The sequence below is a fragment of the Pteropus vampyrus genome, unplaced genomic scaffold, assembly GCF_000151845.1.
Source record: "Pteropus vampyrus isolate Shadow unplaced genomic scaffold, Pvam_2.0 Scaffold144, whole genome shotgun sequence".
NCBI lineage: Eukaryota > Metazoa > Chordata > Mammalia > Chiroptera > Pteropodidae > Pteropus > Pteropus vampyrus.
The window spans coordinates 1,741,940-1,761,855 of record NW_011888925.1 but is presented as its reverse complement, the minus strand read 5'-3'; the positions used below and the strand labels follow the sequence as shown (position 1 = coordinate 1,761,855).

Here is a 19,916-nt window from a genome sequence, read left to right as displayed (position 1 = left end):
GATCCGCCAGGCATCAGGGCAGCCTGGTCCCTGCCAGTCTGGATGAGAGCGCCCACCATTACACAGGGTGGTCTGGGGGGTACCCGTAGGCATGGTGGGGGCTCAGCAAGGAGCGCTTGTTCATGCTTGGGCGCCGAGAAGGCTTTGGAAGGAGGTGGTGCCTCCACCGGGAACTGAGGATGGAGAGGAGAGAGCCGTTAAGGAGCAGCGAGTAGGATGTCTTGGGCAGAGGGAACAGCGCAGGCGAGGCCCGGAGTGAGGGAGAGCAGGGGGCACTCGGGGGGACTCAGAGGATGGGGGAGCCAGAGCCCAGCCAGGAGGAGGGGAGGCGGGAGATGATGCAGAAGCCTGAGACCGTGCGAGGGGCTGGATTCAGTCCCCGAAGACAAAGGATCGCAAAAAGCTGTGGGCCTTCTAAATCCTAAGTCAGGTCACACGCCTCTTCTGCTCAGAGCTCTGCCGGGGCTCTCACCTCACTCAGGGCCGAGGCCAAGGTTCACAAGGTCCCCAGCCACCTCTCAGACTCCCCGCCACGCTGCCTGCCCCTTCCCCTCTCTGCGCCAGCCACACGGGCCTTCCTTCCTGAACAGGCCCGGCCCACTCCTGCCTCGGGGCCTTTGCACCGGCTGTTCCTGCTGCCCAAAATGGTCTTCCTCAAATAGCCACGTGGCCGCTCCCTTCACCTCTTACAAGTCTTTACCTGCATGCCACCTTCTCCCGAGGCCCACCCTGACACCTAACTGAATTCACAGGTCCCCACCCTGCCTCCCTGGGCCCTTCACGTTGCTAGTTTTCATTTTTGTTAGAACACCCCTCTCCTGACCGGCCATGTAATTTACTTCTTTTCTGTGTTCGTTGTTTATTGCCTGTCTCCCCGCTGAGAACAAAAGCTCCAAGGGCCCCTGGAACTGGGTCCGGCCCGCAGAGCAGGTGCTCAATAAGTGGTTGTTGAATGAATGAATGAACTATAGGTAAAGCTAAGAAAAGACTTGCTGACGAGGGCAGTAGGAGCCACTGAGGTTTTAGGCAGGGCAGGGAGTAGCTCGTGGATGGCCTGGTGACCTCACTCTGGGAGGTCTAAGGGCACTGCTCTGGCCAGACTGAGGGGGGCGGCACCGTGGGGGTCTCTCTAGCTCCTGCTCCTTCGTCATTGAGGGTGAGAGGGGACTAGAGCAGGCCCCGGGAGTGGCCCGCCTGACGCAGAGATGGATGGGGTGAGCCGGGACCTGGGAGGAAGTGGGCCTGGAGTCCAGCCTTTTCACGCCGGCTGAGATTTATGGAGCTGCCGCAAGTGCTCGCTGGGGCTGTCACTCCGCTAATGTGATTGGAACAAGGCGGAGGTGGTAGGGAGGGGACTGGGATAGGGGCCAAGCTGGGGCCGGAAGGGAGCAGGCCCCAGATCCCCAGGCCATCTCTGCCCTCCTGTCGGCCACCTGTGCCCTGCACCGGCCCCCAGTCCGATCTGCCTGCCAAGGTGGGGGGCACAGGCAGGAGTAGCCTGGGACTGGGGGACCCTGGCCCGCACTTGACTCTGCCCAGACGGAGCCCGGCCTTCCCACAAGGGGCCCTGAGTTTCTGCCCAGTGCTTTAAATTGCCAGCCACTCCGCCCCTCACCTGCTCTGTGCGCTTTCCACGGCAGCGACCCCCTTTCACAGAGGCGCGTCTCGTGCTCGTTCTCACTGCCTGTCTCCCGAGCAGCAAGGTTCTGGGAAATTTTGTGGAGCAGTTAGTAGCCTCTCTGTGTGCTGGGCCCAGCCGTGGAAGCTGGGACACAGACCTAACTGCCACCCCCCACCCTGCCCTTCCAGGCCTGCAGGCTGTCTTCCAGCCCGGGGCAGCTATCAGCTCAGAAAGGGGGCCCTCAGAAGCAGGGTGGGACCTGGCCTGCAGGGTTTTGGCGCAGCAAGCCCACCGTTTTTACTGCAAATATGCGGTGGTTGGGGTGGGGGAGGACCGCGGCCTCTGGGGAGCAGAGAAGGGAGTCTGCTGGACACCCTCAACCTCAGCAGAAGCCCCCAGGGGCTGCTGGGGCCAAAAGGACTTAATCCACAGGGCCCGGGGCTCCTGGGCTTGCCTCGCACCGGGGCTGGGCCCCCACCAGGTCCTGGAGCCAAGCTAGGTGATTGTAACAACGGTGAGTCTAGGGGAAGAAGCCCCCTTCGCCCCGTCCCTCCCCAGGGCTCCCTCTGAGTGTGTGCCAGTGGTGGAGGGACACCTGTGTCCCACACGGGGACTCCGGACTTGGCTCTGCTTCCAAAGAGACCCGTTTCGGTAGGCTTCCCAGCAGAGGGGGCATTGGACTTGGGCCCTGAAGGATGAATAGGAGCTTGACAGGTGCAGTGGGATGGAGAGGCCCATCACACAGAGGGCCCAGTGTCTGCCGTAGGGGGGACATACGGGGCTGGGGCAGCCACTCAGCCTCCACCAAACCCTGAGGTCTGCAGACTGCCAGGGCCACTCCTGCTCCCCCGCCCTCCTGGAGAATCTTTGACTGACTCCATAAAAAAATTTTTTAAAGGCTCTCCTATTGTATGGTGAGAAGGGGGGCGGGCCCTAAATCAGGATGGGAATCGACAGGGCCCTGACGAGTGTCTCTCCTGTTTATTAGGACTGAAATGTTTACTCGGCGATAAGGCGCCGGCTTTCTCGCGAAGATTTGTGCGCTCTTTTTCAATTACCCCTCGTCTTTCTCTGCCACTTTTGCACTAAAGGGATAATAAATGTATCGGAGCGTTTCAATTATTCATCTAAATCATGACTGCGCCTGCCATGGCCAAGCTTTAGTGACAGATTAATTCAGGGCCGCCTTTCTCTGCTCGCGTGGCCACCATCTCCGCTTCCACCTGGCCCGTGCCCCAAAGGGCCGGCCCGAGGAGTGGCAGGGCTGGGGTCAGGCAGGTCCCCGGCAGGCACAGGTGGGCAGGGCAGAATGCAGCCCCGACCCATCCCCCACACACACGCTGCCAACGACACTGCCCCCCTTCCAGAGGTCAGCGGCCCCACCCAAACCTACAGGGGCCAGCGCCTGCCTGTGAGGGCGCAACCCCCTGCCCGCCAGCCCACTGGCCCTGCATAGCCCCCGCTTCCCATGCTGTCATGGCGGTCTCTGTGTGTATCCCATGCACCCCAGCGTCTCAGGCTTCTCGTGGCCCAGGGCCTTTGCACGTGCCGCTGCTGTGCCTGAGGCTCCTCTGCCTTCCTACCTGGTTCTCTCAAAGTCAGTGCGGCCTCTCAGACCACCCCTCAGCCCTGCTCTATTTACTGAGGACCAGCCACATTCCTGGCACTGTCCTGGGCACCGGGACACAGAAAAATCTGCCCTTCTCGGGCCGGCTTTCTGCCGCCCTTGGCAGTCAGACTCCCGTCTACGTAGTTGTTTCAGTGCCACTGTCCCCCAGCAGGCCCCCCCCCCCCCGAGGGGCACGCACAGGCGCCTGTCTGTCCACCTCCTGGCAAAGAGTCAGTGCTCCGTGCAGACCGGTGTGTGAACCGGCTCTGCCCAGCCCCACCTGCCACCCCCAGCCCGGTACCTGCGTGCGTGTGCGCACGAACCCCCCGCCCCCCACAGCGGTCCCTCGCCACAGGCGGAAACTGCCACCCTGAGCCACCCTCTCCCTTCCTCACTCAGGCACCCATGACCCTGGGGGGCAGGCAGCACCCTCTTTCTCTCTCCTTCTTCGTGCCTCTCACTTTCTCTGTCTCTGCCTCTGTCTCCGCGCGCCTCGCTCCGCGCGCCTCGCTCTGCGCGCCCCCCGGCTCACTGCCCGGGTTCTGTCTCTTGCTGTCCCCGTCTCTCGCTTGCTTCCTCTCCATTGCTCTCTCGTGCTGTCTCTCTGGCATGCACGCTCTCCGTGCTCATTCTCTCTCGCTCTCTCTTCTTTCTCTCTCTCCCTCTCTCGCTCTTGCTCTCTTTCCTCTGTTCATAGACAGGCCGGCCCAGGAGAGTTAGCGAGGCCTCTAAGTACTCGGCTCGGTGCACTTGCCATCCTGGGGCCCCTGCCCAGCACTGTGTCCCGTTGCCCCTCACCGCTAAGCCGTGATTGCTTCCCGGCCTGCTCCGACTGCTCCGATTAGTCGGGCCTGGCACAGCGAGTCCCCTTGAGGCCAGGCTATGTGCAGCCGGACCCTCCCAGGGTCAGGTTGGGCTCAGAGGGAGCAGGTGGCCCCAAGGGCCAACCAGCCAGTCCACAAACCCCACTGAGCACCGAGCACCGCCGTGTGTCAGGCTTGACATGTGAGCATGGAGTTGTCTAGGGCCAGGTTTGCTTTGGAGAAGGGCATCTGGGATGAGGGAACAGCAAAGGGACCCAGAGGCCTAGAGGATGTCTCAGACCACTCCCCTCCCCTGCTCAGAACTTACCGCTGAGATGGAATCAATTCCAGGTTCTCGTCACTGCCCACCAGGTCCCACTGCCCACCAGGTCCCACTGCCCACCAGGTCCCACTGCCCACCAGGTCCCACTGCCCTGCTGAGCCCTTTGCCGGGACTCTTCCTCCCCTTATCTTCCGGAAGCCGGTTCTTTCTTGCCGTCTTTCTCCTCTCTAATCAGATGCCTCGTCCTCAGAAGGGCCGTCGGAACCACAGAGCAGCACCTACCCTCTCCCACCTCCCTCGGCCGTTTTCACAGATGACTTTAAAGCCTGGCTCCCTCCTTCCCTCTAACAGGGCCTGGCTCCTGCTGGCCCCTCCCCACGGTCCTGTGCTGGTGGGGGGTGCACAGTCATCTAAGGTAGAGGCGGGAGGGAGCCCCAGCCTTGCTCAGAGTTGAAGATTTTACTTCATGGACTCTTGGGAGCCCGGGCGGGGTGGGTATAAGCAGGGGAGTGACAACGTCCTACCCAAGTGGAGCCTTAAGGCCTCCCTGCCAGCCCTGCGCGGATGCCAGAGCCCTGCCCAGCCTCTCCCTGCAGAACCTCACGTACTCGCCCCGCTAGAATCCCCATTTTGAGGATGAGGAAATCGAGGCACCAAGTCCCTTGAGCCGGATCATGCTCTCCACCGTCCCCCCTCAGCTGGCCCTCCCTGGGTCGGAGGCTAACCGGACGGGCTAGCATAGGCCCGTGGGGCCCTGCCCTGCCCCCAGCGGGCGAGACGCCGCCAAGCCCCTGCGTGCAGCTGCCACGGGGATTTTTAATAACGGGAGTGATTTTTGCATGATGAATGAGGCGCTGCCGTTGTGTACATAATGAAGCCCTAATGTTTTCAAATCCCCATTTAAGGAGCTGATCTCACCCCGTAATGAATTTCAGATCACATCACGGCGCTGTCGTCCATCCATCTTCTCCCTAGGGCGCCCACCCGCCTTGGCGCCGAGTGGGTGGGGCCTGGCGACGGTGGGCTCTGCATCCCCCCCATGGGCTGAGCCCAAGCCTAGCACAGAGCGAGGGGGGCTGGGCTGACGTGGGTTTGTTGATTGAATGAGTGACCGGGAGGGTGTGGTACTGAGGCATCATGCGAGGCCGTGGCCCCCGAGGCTCAGCCAGCGTCTGGGAAGACAGCAGAGGAAGACTGCAGACAGGGCGGCTGGGAGAGAAGGGGCCCTGGGGTGGGTCATTTACCCAGGCTTTATGGCTGGGCCCTTCTGCAGGATTAGGGGCCTCAGGGTGCAGCAGCTCAGGCCTCTGTCCTTGTACCCTCTCAGGGACTCAGTTTCCCCATATGCCCAGTGGGGCCTGGCCCTTTCAGCCCTGGCCCATTCGGCCTTGGCATTTGGTATTTGTGCAGGTGGCTGGGGCCTGGGCAGCAACCAGGTGGCCGTAGTGGGCTCACCTCAGGCTGGGTGCACAGATGTCTGGGCAGGCAGTGGTCCCTAGGGCCCAGACCAGGCGCCTTCCTGCACTCGAGAGACACAGCCCTCCCCTAGGCCCCTGAGGCCTCGAGCTTGCACCCAGGGCTTTCTCGGGGACATCCCTGGAGAAGAAGGCCCCAGAGTGAGGGGTGCAGCAGTCTTCTGCCCACTGAGCCTGTGGCTGGGCCTCGGTGTCCCCATCTGTAAAACTGGGTAATGGTGTGATAAAGCACAGGGCACTTCGGTGCAGTGTCTTCGCTGAACACCTAGGCCAGCCCTGGAGGGAGGTGCTGTCACCAGCCTTGTGCAGATGAGGAAACAGGTGCAGAACGGTGAAGTGGTGTCTGTGGCCATGCCACCCTGAACACGCCCGGTCTCACCGACCTCAGAAGCTAAGCAGGGTCGGGCCTGGTTAGTACTTGGATGGGAGACCACCTAGGAAGACTGGGTGCTGTAGGCATGGAAAAAAAAAAGTGAAGCCCTGCGATGAGTGGAGGAGCTGGGGGAGGGGACTCGGGTCTCACGAGGCGGAGTCCGCTCTGTCACCAGAAGCTATACCCTCACAACCCCAGCGAGCTCAGTTCAGGGGCTCTGATTCTCAGCAACCCCTCCAACCCGATGGCCGGCAGGGCGCTGCCCAGGCCCATCCCCTCCCTCCCTCCCCTCTTCTGGGGCTGACAGCAGCCTGGGAAGAGCAGGGCAGGGCTGAGGGCGGCTCCTGCAAAGCCTCAGCCCCCACCTGGCTGAGGGAGTGGCTTTGCCTCCAGGAGCTTTCATCCCTAGTTCTGCAAGAAGGGGCTGGTGAAGCTGCTCTTAAGCGTCTGCTCTCCGCTAACCGGGAGATCTTGAATAAGTTGCTAAATCACTCTGGGCTTCCCTTCCCACCCTTCAGGCCAACTCTCAGCATATTTTAGGCCTCCCCACAACTCTCTGAAGCCAGTTCTGAGGCTCAGAGAGGTGAAGTGACTTACCCAAAGCCACCAGTAAGCTTGTGGGCAGGATTTCTGGGAATAGGAATCCCAGAAGAGGTGAGCAGGGGCCAGACCCACCAGACAGTGGAGGCGGCAGGGGAGAAGTTGGGAAGATGGATGGGCAGGCCCAGGGCCGGTCAGGCGGGTCTCCTGCCCTCTGGTGGGACACAGCTGCCCCCTTTCCCCCAGGCCACAGGCCTCCTCCCATTCCTGTAAATAATTAATTAGCCCTGCTTGCTTGTTTGTTTAGCATGAGGAATGCTCCCCCACTGAGCTGCATTTATTGCTGAATAAATTTAAATATCTAATCTTCCCTTCATGAATATTACAGCACTTGAAATAGCAGCCAGCGTATCCTAAGTGCCTGGGCAAATGGCCCCCATAGGAACCGGCCTGCCTTCTCCTCTGCTAGCTCCGACCAGGGCCTGGCTGCGGCCCCTGCCCTCTCCCCGTGCCCTTCCCAACTGAACTTTCAAGGAAGGGGCTGGATGTGAGCTGAAGTCCTGGAGGCTGACTGTGGGGTGTGGCGGCTGCGCCGTTGGCGGGTGGGCTGGTGGGCTCCCAAGCCAGGGTGGCTGCGCTTATTTGCGGGAAGTGCCTGGGACCAGGAAGAGCAGACCGGACCCCCAGACAGCAGCAGCATCCGAGGAGCTCAGGAAGCAGGTAGAAGAGACAGGGAGGCAGGAGGTCCTGGGCAGGGGGTCTCTAAGGCAGCCTTGCTGGGTGGAGGCAGCCAGTGGTCAGCGTGTGGACACAGCTGGACACTCAAGCAAGATGAGTGGGCCCAGACCGCTTAGCAAGGAGAGGTCCGCGAAGCAGCCCCTCTCTCGGGAGGGAGAAGTGTTGAGGTGGAGAGAGGGACATGAGCCAGGCTACAGGGCTGGCAGTGAGAAGAAGGGGACGCTGACATAGCGGGTATAGACAGCGTCTTCCCGGAGTGGGTGAGGAGGGTGAGCAGGAGGCAGATGGCCAGGGCAGGAGGGAGGGTGGGGTGCGAAGGGAGAGACAGGCCCTTTCGACGTCCTAGAGGAAGCAGAGTGGTCCAGGTGTGTGACCTTGGGCAAGTCTCTCACCTTCTGTGTACCTCAGTTCCTTCTCTAAAGCAGGAATAATAATAGCACCTGCTAGGGTGGCTGTGAGGACAGGAATATAAACCGCTTGGCACCTGGCAGGGGCTCAATAAGAGGCTAAAATGAAGGAGGCAGATCCAGGAGCTCTGCACGGGAGGACCTGGGAGGGGGCTGAGGAGGAGGCAGGGTGGTCCCAAGGCAGTCTCCTGGGGGAGGGAGGATCCAGCCTTGACCTGCTAGAGAGACTCTGAGGTCAGCCCCACTGCCCTCGTGCCTCAGTCTCCCCAAGAGAGACCCCAGGTTTTCTGCTGATCAGGGTGGGTTGGGGCTTAAGTGGGAGCTTGGAGGTTTGTTTGGATGTGGTTGAGGGGCTCAGGGAGGGGACCAAGGGTCAACTGGTATGAACTGAGGACAGCTCCCTCCCACCAGGCAGCCCCAGGGGCCAGGGCCATATGCTTTCTCCAGCTTCCCCAGGTCAGGTGAGAAGGGGAGATGTCTTTCTTAGCTGGAGCCCCAGGAAGCCTCCTCCTTACAGTCTCCAGGGCTTAGCTTAGATTAACATAAACCCAGGACAGGGCCTGGGGTCAGAGCCAGGAGTACTGAGGGTCATGTGGGGAAAGGGGTAGGACAGGCTGGGGAGGGTCCTGTCTGGAACTCTGAGGTGTGTGGACAGGGAGGGGGCAGGCAGGAGGGGCCAGGCTGCTGAGACCCTGAATGCCCGGCCAATCTGTGCTCCGGCCCAGGGGTGGTGCCCCAGGCCTGTCCCTTATCTCTGAGCTGGGGAGACTGCTCCCCTTGGCACCTGCACAGAAGTCACTGGGCCTGGTCCTGTTCTGGTTGCTGCTGGGGGGCTCCCGCCCCATTCTCTGATAGCTCTAATTCCTCCTTCCTTTTCCCACCTCATCCTCTAGGTCAGCCCCAAAGGCCTGGCCGCAGGCCTGTCCACTTCCGCAGGAAACATTAAATCCTTGAAACACAGATCTCAGTGAGATCCACTTCTACACAGTTCCCTGAATGGGCCAAGGTCACCTGCAGTGCGGATAGCTTTGGGAGATGGCAGGCAGCTGGGTGCCAAGTGGCTGACACCGTTGGGGCAGGGCCAGGAGACCCCAGGAGTGCTGGCTCAGACACATCCCCTGCTCATCTCCACACACCCCGAGCACACCTTGCCTGGACACCGCCTGCCATCATACTCACATGCCCAGACTGTCACATTATCCTAATAAAATAACCACCAACATTCACATCACCTTAACTCATTCCAGGCACTGGCTTAAGCACCTTACAGAATAAACTCCCTCAGTCCTTCCAATAGCCCTGTGAGGTGACCGTCTGCTATTATCCCATTTTATGGATGGGGCAATTGAGGTCCAGAGAGATAAGCGATGTGCCTAGGTCACACATCTGTGACTGGCGGGACTGGGATTTGAACTCAGGCAGCCTAGCTCCACAGCCCCTGCTGCTGCTCGCTATGCTGGGTGGTCACCCGACACCCCCACCCAGAGCAGACACACTGCACACACCAGGCTGTGCACCCCGTGTGTGGCGCCTGGACACCCCACACCCCAGGGCTGCAGCTGCCCTTATCTCTGCACAGGAGAGGAGGGGGTGGGGACCCAGTCCCAGAGCCCGTCCCAGGGTTCTCCCAACTCCTGTACCCCGCCACCCCCACCCATGGGACACTCTGAGAAATCACCTGGTGCCAGCTCTGAGTGAAGCCACAAAATTAAGTTTAATTGGGCCCCACAGGGCACAAAAGAAAACAAGAGAAAGAGAGGGTCCAGCTGGTGTCCCTGGGTGTGTGCCAAGAGGTTGGGGATGGGGCTGTGATGGAGGAGGAAGGGCCTCAGTTTGCACATCTGTAAGACGGGGACAGGGCGGTCCTTTCCCGCTGCCCAGCGGTGTGAGCACTCAGCCGCTGGTGCCCAAGGAGCTCCCCACACAGGCCTAGCTTGTGGGGGAGCTGGGAGCTGCCAGAGGTGGGTCGCGTTCTCCTGGCCAGGATACCAGCCCCACCCCTGAGCAGGGGTCACTGTCCCTATCTTCCAGATGAGGCAGTGGACACTCAGAGAGGGGAAAGGACCTGCCAGTGTGTCCCATTTGCACAGGCGATGAGAAGGTTTGGGAGACTTGACCCGTGCCAGCTGAGGCTGAGCCCCGCCCCTTCCGCAGGGGCCCCCTAGACCCTGGCCACCCAGTGAGGTGGAGCTGAAGGAGCATCTCCTCCCTGCCTCCCGCAGCACCCGAGTTGTTTACCTGTGCCAGGATCCCCAGGGTCACTGCCAAGGCCCTCGCATCAACAAGCCCAGGCCCGCCCCAATTAAGTCAGATGCACTAACCAGGCGGTTCGTTAACAAGCAGGGCGTGCGCCGGGAGACTCTTGCGTGGCGGGAGCCACGGACTGCCCACCTCTATGCCCGGTGCAGGGAAGGGACTGGAAGACCAGGCTCAAGGCCCGACCCAATCTGCCACTTGTAACTAGGTGGCCTTAGTTTCCTCGTCTGTAACGTGGATCCTAGAGCTGGGGCGTCCCCGAGGGGCCTCGCCTGGGGAAGTCGGCCATGGGATCGGGTGCGCGGTGCTGGCTGGCCTACCCGGACCGAGCCAGGAGTACGAATTTCCACCTGGCCGCGTGCGGATGGCGGTTCCGGCCGCCCAGACCCCGCCTCCCAGAGCCGCCCCCGGCGGGGAGGCCTTTGCCGGCCAGCGCCCCAGCAGCGAAGCCGGTAAAGAGCAGGGCGGGCCGGGCGCGCCCCCTGCTGGCCTCCCCGCGTCGCTTCCCGTAGGGGTCCAGCGCTCTGCGCCTGGAGGGGACAGGTTTCCCCAGATGCAAAACAATGGGGAGTCGGGGGTGACGGGAGCGGCTGAAAGCTGCGGGGGAAAAGCCGCGGTGCTGGGTAAGTCCCAGCACAGCCGAGGGGTCTGGGACCATTCACTCGTGGGCATCAGCCTTCTCTGTAAAACGAGCTCGGGTGGGACGCGAGGAGCCCACTGCTCACTGTCCCTCCTCTGCAGTGGACGGCTGCATTCACCGGGCCGCCGGGCCCCTGCTCACCGACGAGTGCCGGACCTTGCAGAGCTGCGAGACTGGCAAGGCCAAGATTACTGGGGGCTATCGGCTGCCGGCTAAGTGTGAGTCTCGACACCCCTAGACCTGTGGGGTGCAGAAAGGGCGCTTGGTGTTATTGGGGGCTAATGGTGCGCTCCTCAGAATTTCTGGAGTCCTTCTCAGGGGGCACTTCTTAGCCGTAAGTGCCAGGACCTAGCCGCTTCCCGCACACCCCAGGAAGCAGGTGGAAGGGGAATGTGTGGAGGCTGGGGAGGCTCAAGGACCTGAAAGGGGGAGGGGAGCTAAGGCGACTGGGCCTTCGCATACCCAGTCGCGCCCCACCTCTCAGCCGGGTGCCTACAGATGTGGGGATTGGTCCGGGGTCTGTCGGGGTGTGGGTTTAGGCTCAGGGGCATATCCGTATGCCCACAAGGGTGAGGTCCTCCCCTGGAGAGCCTCGTAACTTGCGAAGGGTAGAGGGCCCGTTTCCTGTTTCCTCCAGGGCCCAGGCCGGCAAGGGGAGAGCCGAGGACCGCAGGGAGACCCCGCCCGGCCTGACCCTGTCGCCTCCTGCAGATGTCATCCATACGGTGGGGCCCATCGCCCACGGAGAGCCCAGCGCCAGCCAGGCCGCCGAGCTCCGCAGCTGCTACCTGTGCAGCCTCGACCTGCTGCTGGAACACCAGCTCCGCTCGGCGGTGAGGGAGCCGGGGGAGACCACCTCGCGGGAGAAGGCGTGGGGGGGAGGGGGCGGGTGGTGAGGTGGGGGGGGTGGCTGGGTAGAAAGTGATGCTGTACCCGTCCCCTCCCTTCCACCCCCGCCCAGGCGTTCCCTTGCATCTCCACCGGCGTGTTTGGTGAGCGGGGTCAGAGAGGAAGGGCGGGGTCGGCAGCGGGCGCGCCCAGACACCGGGAAGAGCCGAGTGGGCGGGGAGGTGCTGGGGAGGAGGAGCTTGGCGAGTCGCGGAGCCGCGGGGGACGGGCCAGAGCCGGGACTCACTGTCACCTGGTCCCCAGGCTACCCTAACGCGGCAGCAGCCGAGGTAGTGTTGACCACTCTGCGCGAGTGGCTAGAGCAGAACAAGGACAAGGTGAGGCCTGGGCCCAGTTGAGGGGACTGGACGGGGTGGGGTGGTGGGGAGCATCCGGCTTGACTGACCAGCCCCATCAGTCACGGTGGAGAACACGGGTGCAGAGCCCATGGTCCTCGAGTTCTGACGCCAGTTCTTCCTGCACCCCCTCTCCTTCCCTGGCTGGTTCCCTCTCCTGCACACACCATGAACCCCTTCCGGGAAGGGCGTAGCCTAGCTCTAAGTTCAGGGCCAAGGGGAGTCCCAAGGGTGAGGCAGGTGACCCTGCAGGACCACAGTCAGTTATAAGACCCAGCCCCAAGGAGAGGGCGGCTCTCCAGCCCAGACTGAGCAGGCCCTGGTGCAGGTGGACCGGCTGATCATCTGTGTGTTCCTGGAGAAGGACGAAAACATCTACCTGCAACGGCTCCCCCACTACTTCCCCGTGGGTACGTATCTGCTGTGGTGCAATGTCCCCACCAGCCCCTGCCCCTCCCCACCCACCCCGGGCAGGTTCTCAGTGTCCTCTGCCTTCCAGCCTGACGGCACCCCGCCACCCACCCTGACCAGGACTGGTAAGCAGGGCCTGGCCCGCTGTGCAGCTGCCCACTAACCTCCTGCCCACTAACACACCCGCTCCCCCTCGCACTCACCCCCACGCAGGGCGGCAACCTGGGAGGCAGAGGGCAGCCCACAGCCCACCACACCCTCTAACCTCTCTGTTCTGCCCGCAGACCTGCTGCAGCCCACCGGACCTCGCTCCCAGCTCTGAGGCCACCGCAGCCTGCAGCTGGGCCTGGGCCTGGCCACCACCCTTCCCCCCAGCCCCGCCCCTCGGGAGCCTCCTAATAAAGGCCACTCTTGTGCAGCTGCTGCTGTGGAGCCCTGGCTGGGTGAGGGAGGCAGAGGCGTGGGTGGCGAGAACTCTCGGTGAGCTGGGCAGGGGAGGCACTGGCCGGACTGCAGAGGTGGGCAGCAGCACTTTGCATTTATTGAGGGCCTGCCCCCAAGGAGCTCACAGCCTGAGGGCCGAGCCCCCGCATGTGCTGGGATGGGGGGGAAAGAAGGTGAAGGCAAAATGGCAGGCAATGCAGACACCGCGACCCAAGCAGAGGGGGTGCAAAGCAGGCACAGGCAGGGGTCCTGGGGGGGGCAGGGGGATGGCAGCCTGGCAAGCCCTGCCTAGACCTGCGGACCAGACCAAGCTCGGGTTTGAAGGCTGCCCCTCTGCCACCAGACTGGGGCCACCTGGGGTGCACAGGGGGGTGCCCCAGCTCCCCCGACCTGCTGAGCAAGGCCCCACCATCATGTCGACCATGCGGCCCCCTGATGGAGGGCAGGCAGCTGGGGTCTGGCACCCTGGCCAAGACAGCAGGATGGACACAGAGCCTATGAGGGGACAGCGTGAAGCCTCGATGGTCCTGGGTCCCTGGGCAAATCCCTAAGAACTTCCGAATCTTCACGGAAGCCCCTGGCCCAGCTAAGGAAGGAAGGGGGGAGGCGTGAAGGAAGCAGAACCCCAATAACCAAGAGGGGACCCCAAGAGGCCTAGCCCCTCAAAACTGCTGCCGGTAGGGAGGCTTAGGGGTGGACAGGCGGAAGGCCGAGAGGAACCCACCTGGGGGGAGAGGGACAGCCAGACACATAGCAGGCAGGCGGGCAGCAGCAGAGCAGGGACACGCACACGCGGCTCACCACCAGCATCCCCTTTAATAAAACATGGAAGGTTGTGTGACAGGGAAGGGGAGAGTGAAATATGACCATTTACAACCACACAAAAACCTCTGTACATGTCTAGCGCCTGGCAGAGGGGAGGGCAGCAGGGCAGCGGCGGGCAGGGCCAGCCCTATTTGTAGAGGATGTCGTAGTGTCCAGGCCGGTAGAGAAGGTAGACCTTGGGCTCGGAGCCCTCGGGGAAGATGTGCGGGTTGGTGGTGCCGCCCTCGCCGCGGTCCATGTACTCCACCTGGATGGAGACGCTGAGGGCCTGGGCCAGCGCGATGATGTGGATGTGGTCGCTCTCCTTGCACATGGGCTCCACCTCCTGCGGCGCAGGTACGGGTCAGGGTACGGGTCAAGGCCCGGGTCTCAGCACCCCTTCCCCATGCCCCTACTGACCCCGGAGCACTCCCTCAGGCCCCGGTGCTCCCCACCCTGCAGGGAGAGAAAAAGGAGGGCCCCCGAGTCTGAGAAGTGGGGCGGGAGCCGCACCTGCTGGCAGAACTCCTTGACAGTCCGCCCACCCTCGATGAAGTGCTCGAAGAACTTGCTCTCCCGCTGCAGGTAGCCGGAGGTGAGCAGCCGCAGGTAGACCACCAGGTAGTCCGAGGTGCTCTGGTCGTTGAAGGAGGCCAGAAGGTCGGCTACTGAGGTCTGCTTCTCCACCTGCTCGATCAGGTCCATGAACTGCCACCGGCGGGGACAGAGGGCAAGATGAGGGAGGAGCTAGGTCAACCCTGCCATGGCCAGGCCACCCACCCTCCACCCTGGTTGAGCGGGTGACAGGCGACTGGGCTCACCGTGTTATGGAAATCTTCAATTGTGAACTCAGTGAAGCCCTGGGACACCAGGTCCTCTTTGCTCTTGGCAGACACAGCCTTGAACCTGGCAGTGGAAGGGAAAAGGAGGCCGTCATGGGCTCCTCAGCCAGTAGAGCAGGGGCCCAGAGAGGCCAGCCCAGGGGTGGTGACTGGCCCTTATCCCTAGCTAGGAAGGGAAGCCCCCATCACGAGCCTAGCCTATTGGCTAGCCTCAGGTGGAACTGTGCCTCCTAGGCATCAGGAGGGAGGAGGGAGTCCCCCAGGCCCCTTCACAGAACCGTCGCCCAACTCCTTCAGTGCCCAAGTGCCACCCCCTCACCTCTGCAATTCCTTGCTGTCATCCAGCAGCGCCTCCAAGTGGGAGAACCCAAAAGCTCGATAGAAGCAGTTCCCGTCGGGCCTGGTCTTGCGGATGTACGAGTACTTTTTGTGGAGGTCCTGCAGAGGCAGCCCCCCAGCCCGTGCCCATCAACATCAGGCAGGGCAGGCCAAGGAACCCCCTGACAAAGGGCACACCACAGCAGTGGCAACTGAGCTCCAAGCTGCCGCCTGCTGACTCTGATGATGGGAGTCAGTGACCCACAGCCCAGAACCCCAAAAGCCTCAGGAAACCATAACTTGTGGATACACTGGTTGCAGGAGCCACCAAAGTAGTCAGCAGCCACTGGCCACACCATGCTCCATCTCCAGTACCCAAAACAGTGCCTGGGTCTCCCACAGCTATCTGTTCAAAAAATGAGCAAGTGGGTCAGTCCCTGACTGATGCAGCTTTTCCAGGGAATCAAGTCCTTCACACCATGCGAGGCCAGGGCAAACTGGCTAGGGTCGGAGCGCAGTGCTGGGGGCACACCACACAGCCCCGGGGTGGGAATCTGCCTCCCTTGGCTCCTCCTCAGCGCCACCCCGCCCACTCACGGGTACCATCGCTGCGCGATCTTTTCCAGTTTCCTCTTCAAACTTCATGGAATTTCTTCTGTCAAACCCGCCCGCGAATAGACCGCTAGTCCTGGGGGCAGGCCCATACCCTGGCCCGGGCACCCTCCTCTGCTCCCCGATGTCCACTTCTTCCCTGCTACGTTCTCCTTAAACCCCAACCCATCTCCCAGACGCCCCTGCTCCCTTTCTGATGACTTCGCTCCCACCAGCACAGCCACCCGCGGCCTTCTCTCCTGATCCTCCGAGCGCCTGAGGCTGCTGTCAGAGCCAGTCCCCTCCCTTGGTGACTCAAGGACACTGTTCCACAGTCTCCGGCTCCTCCTGCATCATCAGTTTTCCTCTCTCTACAGTTTAGACCCATCAGCATATAAACACAGGGCTAGTTCTCACCTTAAAAAAAAAAATCCTTTACTTCACACGAATTGCTTTCCAGCGACTACCCAGTTTCTCTGTTCTCCTTTACAGCGAAACTGCCCGTGAAGTCTGGGCTCAGCCCCGCTTCTCCTGTGAATGCAACCTAGGCAAGCGTTTACTCTAGTCAAGGTCATGGATACCCTCCTTAAGTCCGAGGGTGAAACACACCTCCCCAGACTGGCCCCTCAGTGGCATCCAAGCATGGCGATGACACCGCCACATGGCCTGTCGACCCCACCTTCTCCTTGTCCTCTTCCTACCCTACTGCCACTCCTCATCTCCCTGTGAAGGTCAGGGCCGCCACCAAACCACAGAGCACCCTTCCTCAAGACACAGTGCGTCATCTGCCAGAAGATGGTCATGACGTACATCCATCCACAGTGACTGCAACATGACACAACCCTGCTCAGGCCTGGGGCAGCTGCTTATCAACTAAACTCACTCTTGATGTCATCAATCTTGGGACTTAAATGGTCCTAAATGTAACTCTTGCCCCTGCTCCATCTCAGCCCTGAACTCCAGTTTCTTTTTCTTTCTTTTTTCTTTTTTTTGTGAGATAGTACTTTACTTATTTATTTAATGGTGACATTGGTTAACGAAATCCAGTAAGTTTCATCTGTACATTTTAACAGTACGACATACATATATTTACACCGTGTGTTCACCTGAACTCTAATTTCAACTCCCACATCCAATCGCCTCGCTGACACCTCCTCGGAGCTCCCCAGCCGAATCCTGACCTCCTGATCTCCGCCTGCTCCTTCCTCACCGCCTTCCCCTCAATCAGCTGCAACTCCGCCTTTCAGCTGTTCAAGCCAAAACTGCCACTGCTGACTCCTCTGTCCCACCACATCCAATCCAGCGCAGATCCTTTGGGCTCCATCTTCAATACATCCGGTATCAAGAGCTTCTCACTCCTTAATTCTGCCACTTCCGCCTCCTGCTGGTTTTACCGCACAGTTTCCGCCTCAGGCCTCCCTGCCCCCACCTGCTGCTCAGTCTATCCTCGCCCCAGCCGCCAGCAACCCGGGAAATGTGGGGATTCTGTCCATCTCCCTCTAAGTCCTTTCTCTGGCTACAGCCCCCACATCACCCAGTCACACCGGCCTCCACGCCGCTCCTCAAACCACCAGCGCAGTCCCGCTGGGACCTCAGCCCGCACCGCTCCGCCCCGGCGGCCGCGAGCTGCTCCTGGGCCTCTATTCGCTCCTCGCTCCAACGCCACATTCTCAGCGAGCCCTTCGCCGAGCACCCTCCTTAAAACTGCAAACCCTCCCGCTCCCCGGCTCCTTGTCCCACGTCGCTTTTCTCCGCAGCACTCACCGCATTTCAGTCACCCCCGGCTTGCTGTCTTTCCACTGTGAACTGTGAGCTTTGTAAAGGCAGGATTTTGTCAGTGCAGGTCCTCACTCTGTCGCCAGTACCCAAAGCAGTGCTTGGCCCACGGTTCACGCTCATAAATGTGAGATCAACAGCTCACGATGCGTACAAAAAGCCCAAGTCACTGCAGCTACCAGCTCTGCTACTAGAATGTAGCGCATACTCTGTGCGCATTCTCTATGCCAGGTCCTTTGCTGAGGGCTAGTGTCCATTATCCTATTAATTCTCACAGGGAGCCATTTCACAAAGTCACCCAGCTCTGCTTGGGCTCTGCCACCTAGGCTTAGGCTCAGCACCCAGGCGTAAAGGTAGGCACAGCACAGAGTGGGGGTGTCAGACCTCTTGCACAGACAGCACACAGTGGCTACTCGAATATTCATTGAATTACTCGATGGAAGAACCCAAGGCCCACCCTGTCGATTTTACCAGGGTGGCAAAGGTGTGACAGGTAAGTCCTGAAATGGGGGCCCCACTCCACTAATCCACCACATGGGAAGGGCCCCCGGCTTCCTAAGTCCCGGCTGAGCGCTACGCACCACCCGCCATCATCTCCTCCAAGCCTCACACTCGCCCTGCGAGGCAAAGACCTCTCCGCTCAGAGGTGAGAGAACAGAGGCTCCGTGAAGCTCAGCGCGCTGCCCACGATCACACAGCTGGAAGTGGTGAAGCCATGACTCAAACCCAGGTCTGTCAGGCCCCCGAGCCAGTGCCTTCATCTCTCCACAGGCCTTTTGGGTAAATCATAAACACGCTGAGCAAGGGGTCAGAATGGACCACAAGCCACACACAGCTTGATCTGGCCCACAAGTGTGTTGTTTGGTCCACACATTTTACATTTGAACTAGCCGCCAACTGTAAGAATCTGAATATTTCACATCAAAATAATTTCTAGTTTGTCTTGGAAAAACATCTGGCAACAATGGAGTGACAGGCATGGACACTCCCATCTGCCTCCGATGCTTCCACTTCCTGATAGTGGCTGATCCAGGGCTGTGCTGCTGCCGTTCACCACCTGACCTGGCCACCTTCAGTCACTTGGGTACCTGCCTGGCCCCAAAGGCCCCTCCTTTCAAATGGAAGGTTCTAAATATCTCTGATCTTTAGGGGGAGAAGGAGGAGTAACATTTACTAAGCCCCCAGCTGTGCCAATGAATACTGTTTATGCATATCCACGTCACATTTCAACCTCCCAGCTCACAGAGAAGAAAGTGAGTAGGTAAAGGACTTACCTGTTTGTAAGTGATACAGCAAGGCCTGGCACAAAGGTCTGTAGGCTCCTTTTCCCCACTGCTGCCTGCCTCTCCACAAAGATCCCGAAGACAGGCTACGGGACACACTCCTGCCACAACCCTCCGCCCAGACACAGCCCCAGCCTAGACACAGCCCAGCCCATTCAGCACTGAGACCATCAGCTCCCTGCAAGCTAACCTCACAACCACCCTCAACAACCACAGGCCTATGCCTTCATCATCCTGATTTTATAGATGAGGACCCCACATCTCAGAGACACTGAAGGATCTGCCAAGGATACAGCTGCTGTGTGGAAAGTCAAGATCTGAACCGGGGTCTTTTGATTCCAGTCTGTGCGCTTAACCAGCAACCAGAGGGCTCCTCTAACACCCTACCCTGCGAGGCCAGGCCCAGCAAGAAGCAGGTGTGAAGCAGGTGCGCTCCTGCCCCTGCCCCCAGGGCTCTTCCTGCCCCCTTGGCCAGGCTCCCACCTTGATCTTCTGTTGATAGATGTTGTCATCCTCAGCATACTCCTTATACAGGACTGAGAGCTCCAGCCGCTCCGAGACCAGAGGGTTCTGCACGGCAATCTGCAGAGAACAGGAAAGACATCATGCTCTGGCAGGCAGAGGCAGATTTAGTGCTCCACACCTACCAGCCAGAACACTTACACCAGGGGTGCCAGGTCGTTCACCTAGTGGCACAGTGACCCCCCCACAAAGGCACCTAGTGTCTACCACAGCTGGGAGAGGAGGAGGCTTCCAAAGCAGAGATAAACAAGAGGCCTGGAGCCTCGCCTATGCATCCCCACAACAGGGCCGCTGACCACAGTCCCTCACCTCTTGCTGAATTCGGTCCTGCTGAGCCATGATGGCTTCATCATAGGCAAGACAGTTAACACCTGGAAAAAGGAAGAAGGCCGAGGATTACAGTGGACCCTGGCTGTCTCCACTCCAGGCAGCTAGACCGAGGACAAAAGCGGCCAGGAGAGCCTGCAGGCTTAGAATCTGGAAGTATGCATCTCACCCCCAACCGTGTGATCTTGGCAAAGTCCTTTCCCCTCCCAGGCCTTGGTTTTCTCATCTTTAAAATGAGGGGGCAGAGGTGATGTTGGAAAGCTGGGGGCGAGGGTGTTAGAGCTGGGGGTGTGCTTCTCCAGCTCTAACACCCCCGCCCCCGCTTTCTAACATCACTTCCCAGCAGCCTGGGAACGCTCTGGGGCCAGGAAGGGTCTCCTGGGGAAAGTAAGATGAGGAGGCAGAGTCCTGGGCGGGATGAGAGCTTCCTGTGAGCCTGCACCTAACTTGACCACACCCTTCCTCCTCCTGCTGTCCTGGGTATTCTAAATGGTGCCCATTTTACAGATAAAACAAATGCAGACAGGTGAAGTAATCTGCCCAAGGTCACAACTAGTGAAGGCCTGTGGTCAAACCCAGGTTTGCTTAATTCCAAAGGCTGAGCTCTCA

General features: G+C 60.4%; 2 protein-coding genes and 1 pseudogene across 4 annotated transcripts in view; 2 read left to right on the top strand and 1 right to left on the bottom strand.

The window, feature by feature from the left end:
• Window positions 1-12,818, top strand: part of MACROD1 (MACRO domain containing 1) — a 142,261-nt gene extending 129,443 nt beyond the window's left edge. For 2 of the 3 annotated variants that reach the window (XM_023535851.1, XM_011368709.2), the window contains 6 exons: window positions 10,847-10,963; window positions 11,457-11,578; window positions 11,707-11,737; window positions 11,898-11,971; window positions 12,318-12,399; window positions 12,685-12,818. In XM_023535851.1, coding sequence (XP_023391619.1) covers window positions 10,847-10,963; window positions 11,457-11,578; window positions 11,707-11,737; window positions 11,898-11,971; window positions 12,318-12,399; window positions 12,685-12,722 — 464 coding nt within the window. In that variant the 3' untranslated portion in view covers window positions 12,723-12,818. Of the gene's footprint in view, window positions 1-10,846; window positions 10,964-11,456; window positions 11,579-11,706; window positions 11,738-11,897; window positions 11,972-12,317; window positions 12,400-12,488; window positions 12,526-12,684 lie in introns of all 3 variants that reach the window. The other variant, XM_011368710.2, reaches the window with a different exon arrangement.
• LOC111744992 lies at window positions 6,133-6,250 on the top strand (annotated as a pseudogene).
• An 823-nt stretch (window positions 12,819-13,641) lies between the features above and the next one.
• OTUB1 (OTU deubiquitinase, ubiquitin aldehyde binding 1) overlaps window positions 13,642-19,916 on the bottom strand; it is a 7,542-nt gene continuing 1,267 nt past the window's right edge. The window contains exons 2-7 of the mRNA XM_011368707.2: window positions 19,290-19,351; window positions 18,942-19,040; window positions 14,810-14,928; window positions 14,470-14,554; window positions 14,162-14,356; window positions 13,642-13,994 (exon numbers count right to left, since the gene is read on the bottom strand). Of these exons, the coding sequence (XP_011367009.1) occupies window positions 13,797-13,994; window positions 14,162-14,356; window positions 14,470-14,554; window positions 14,810-14,928; window positions 18,942-19,040; window positions 19,290-19,351 (758 nt within the window). The 3' untranslated portion in view covers window positions 13,642-13,796. The remainder of the gene's footprint in view (window positions 13,995-14,161; window positions 14,357-14,469; window positions 14,555-14,809; window positions 14,929-18,941; window positions 19,041-19,289; window positions 19,352-19,916) is intronic.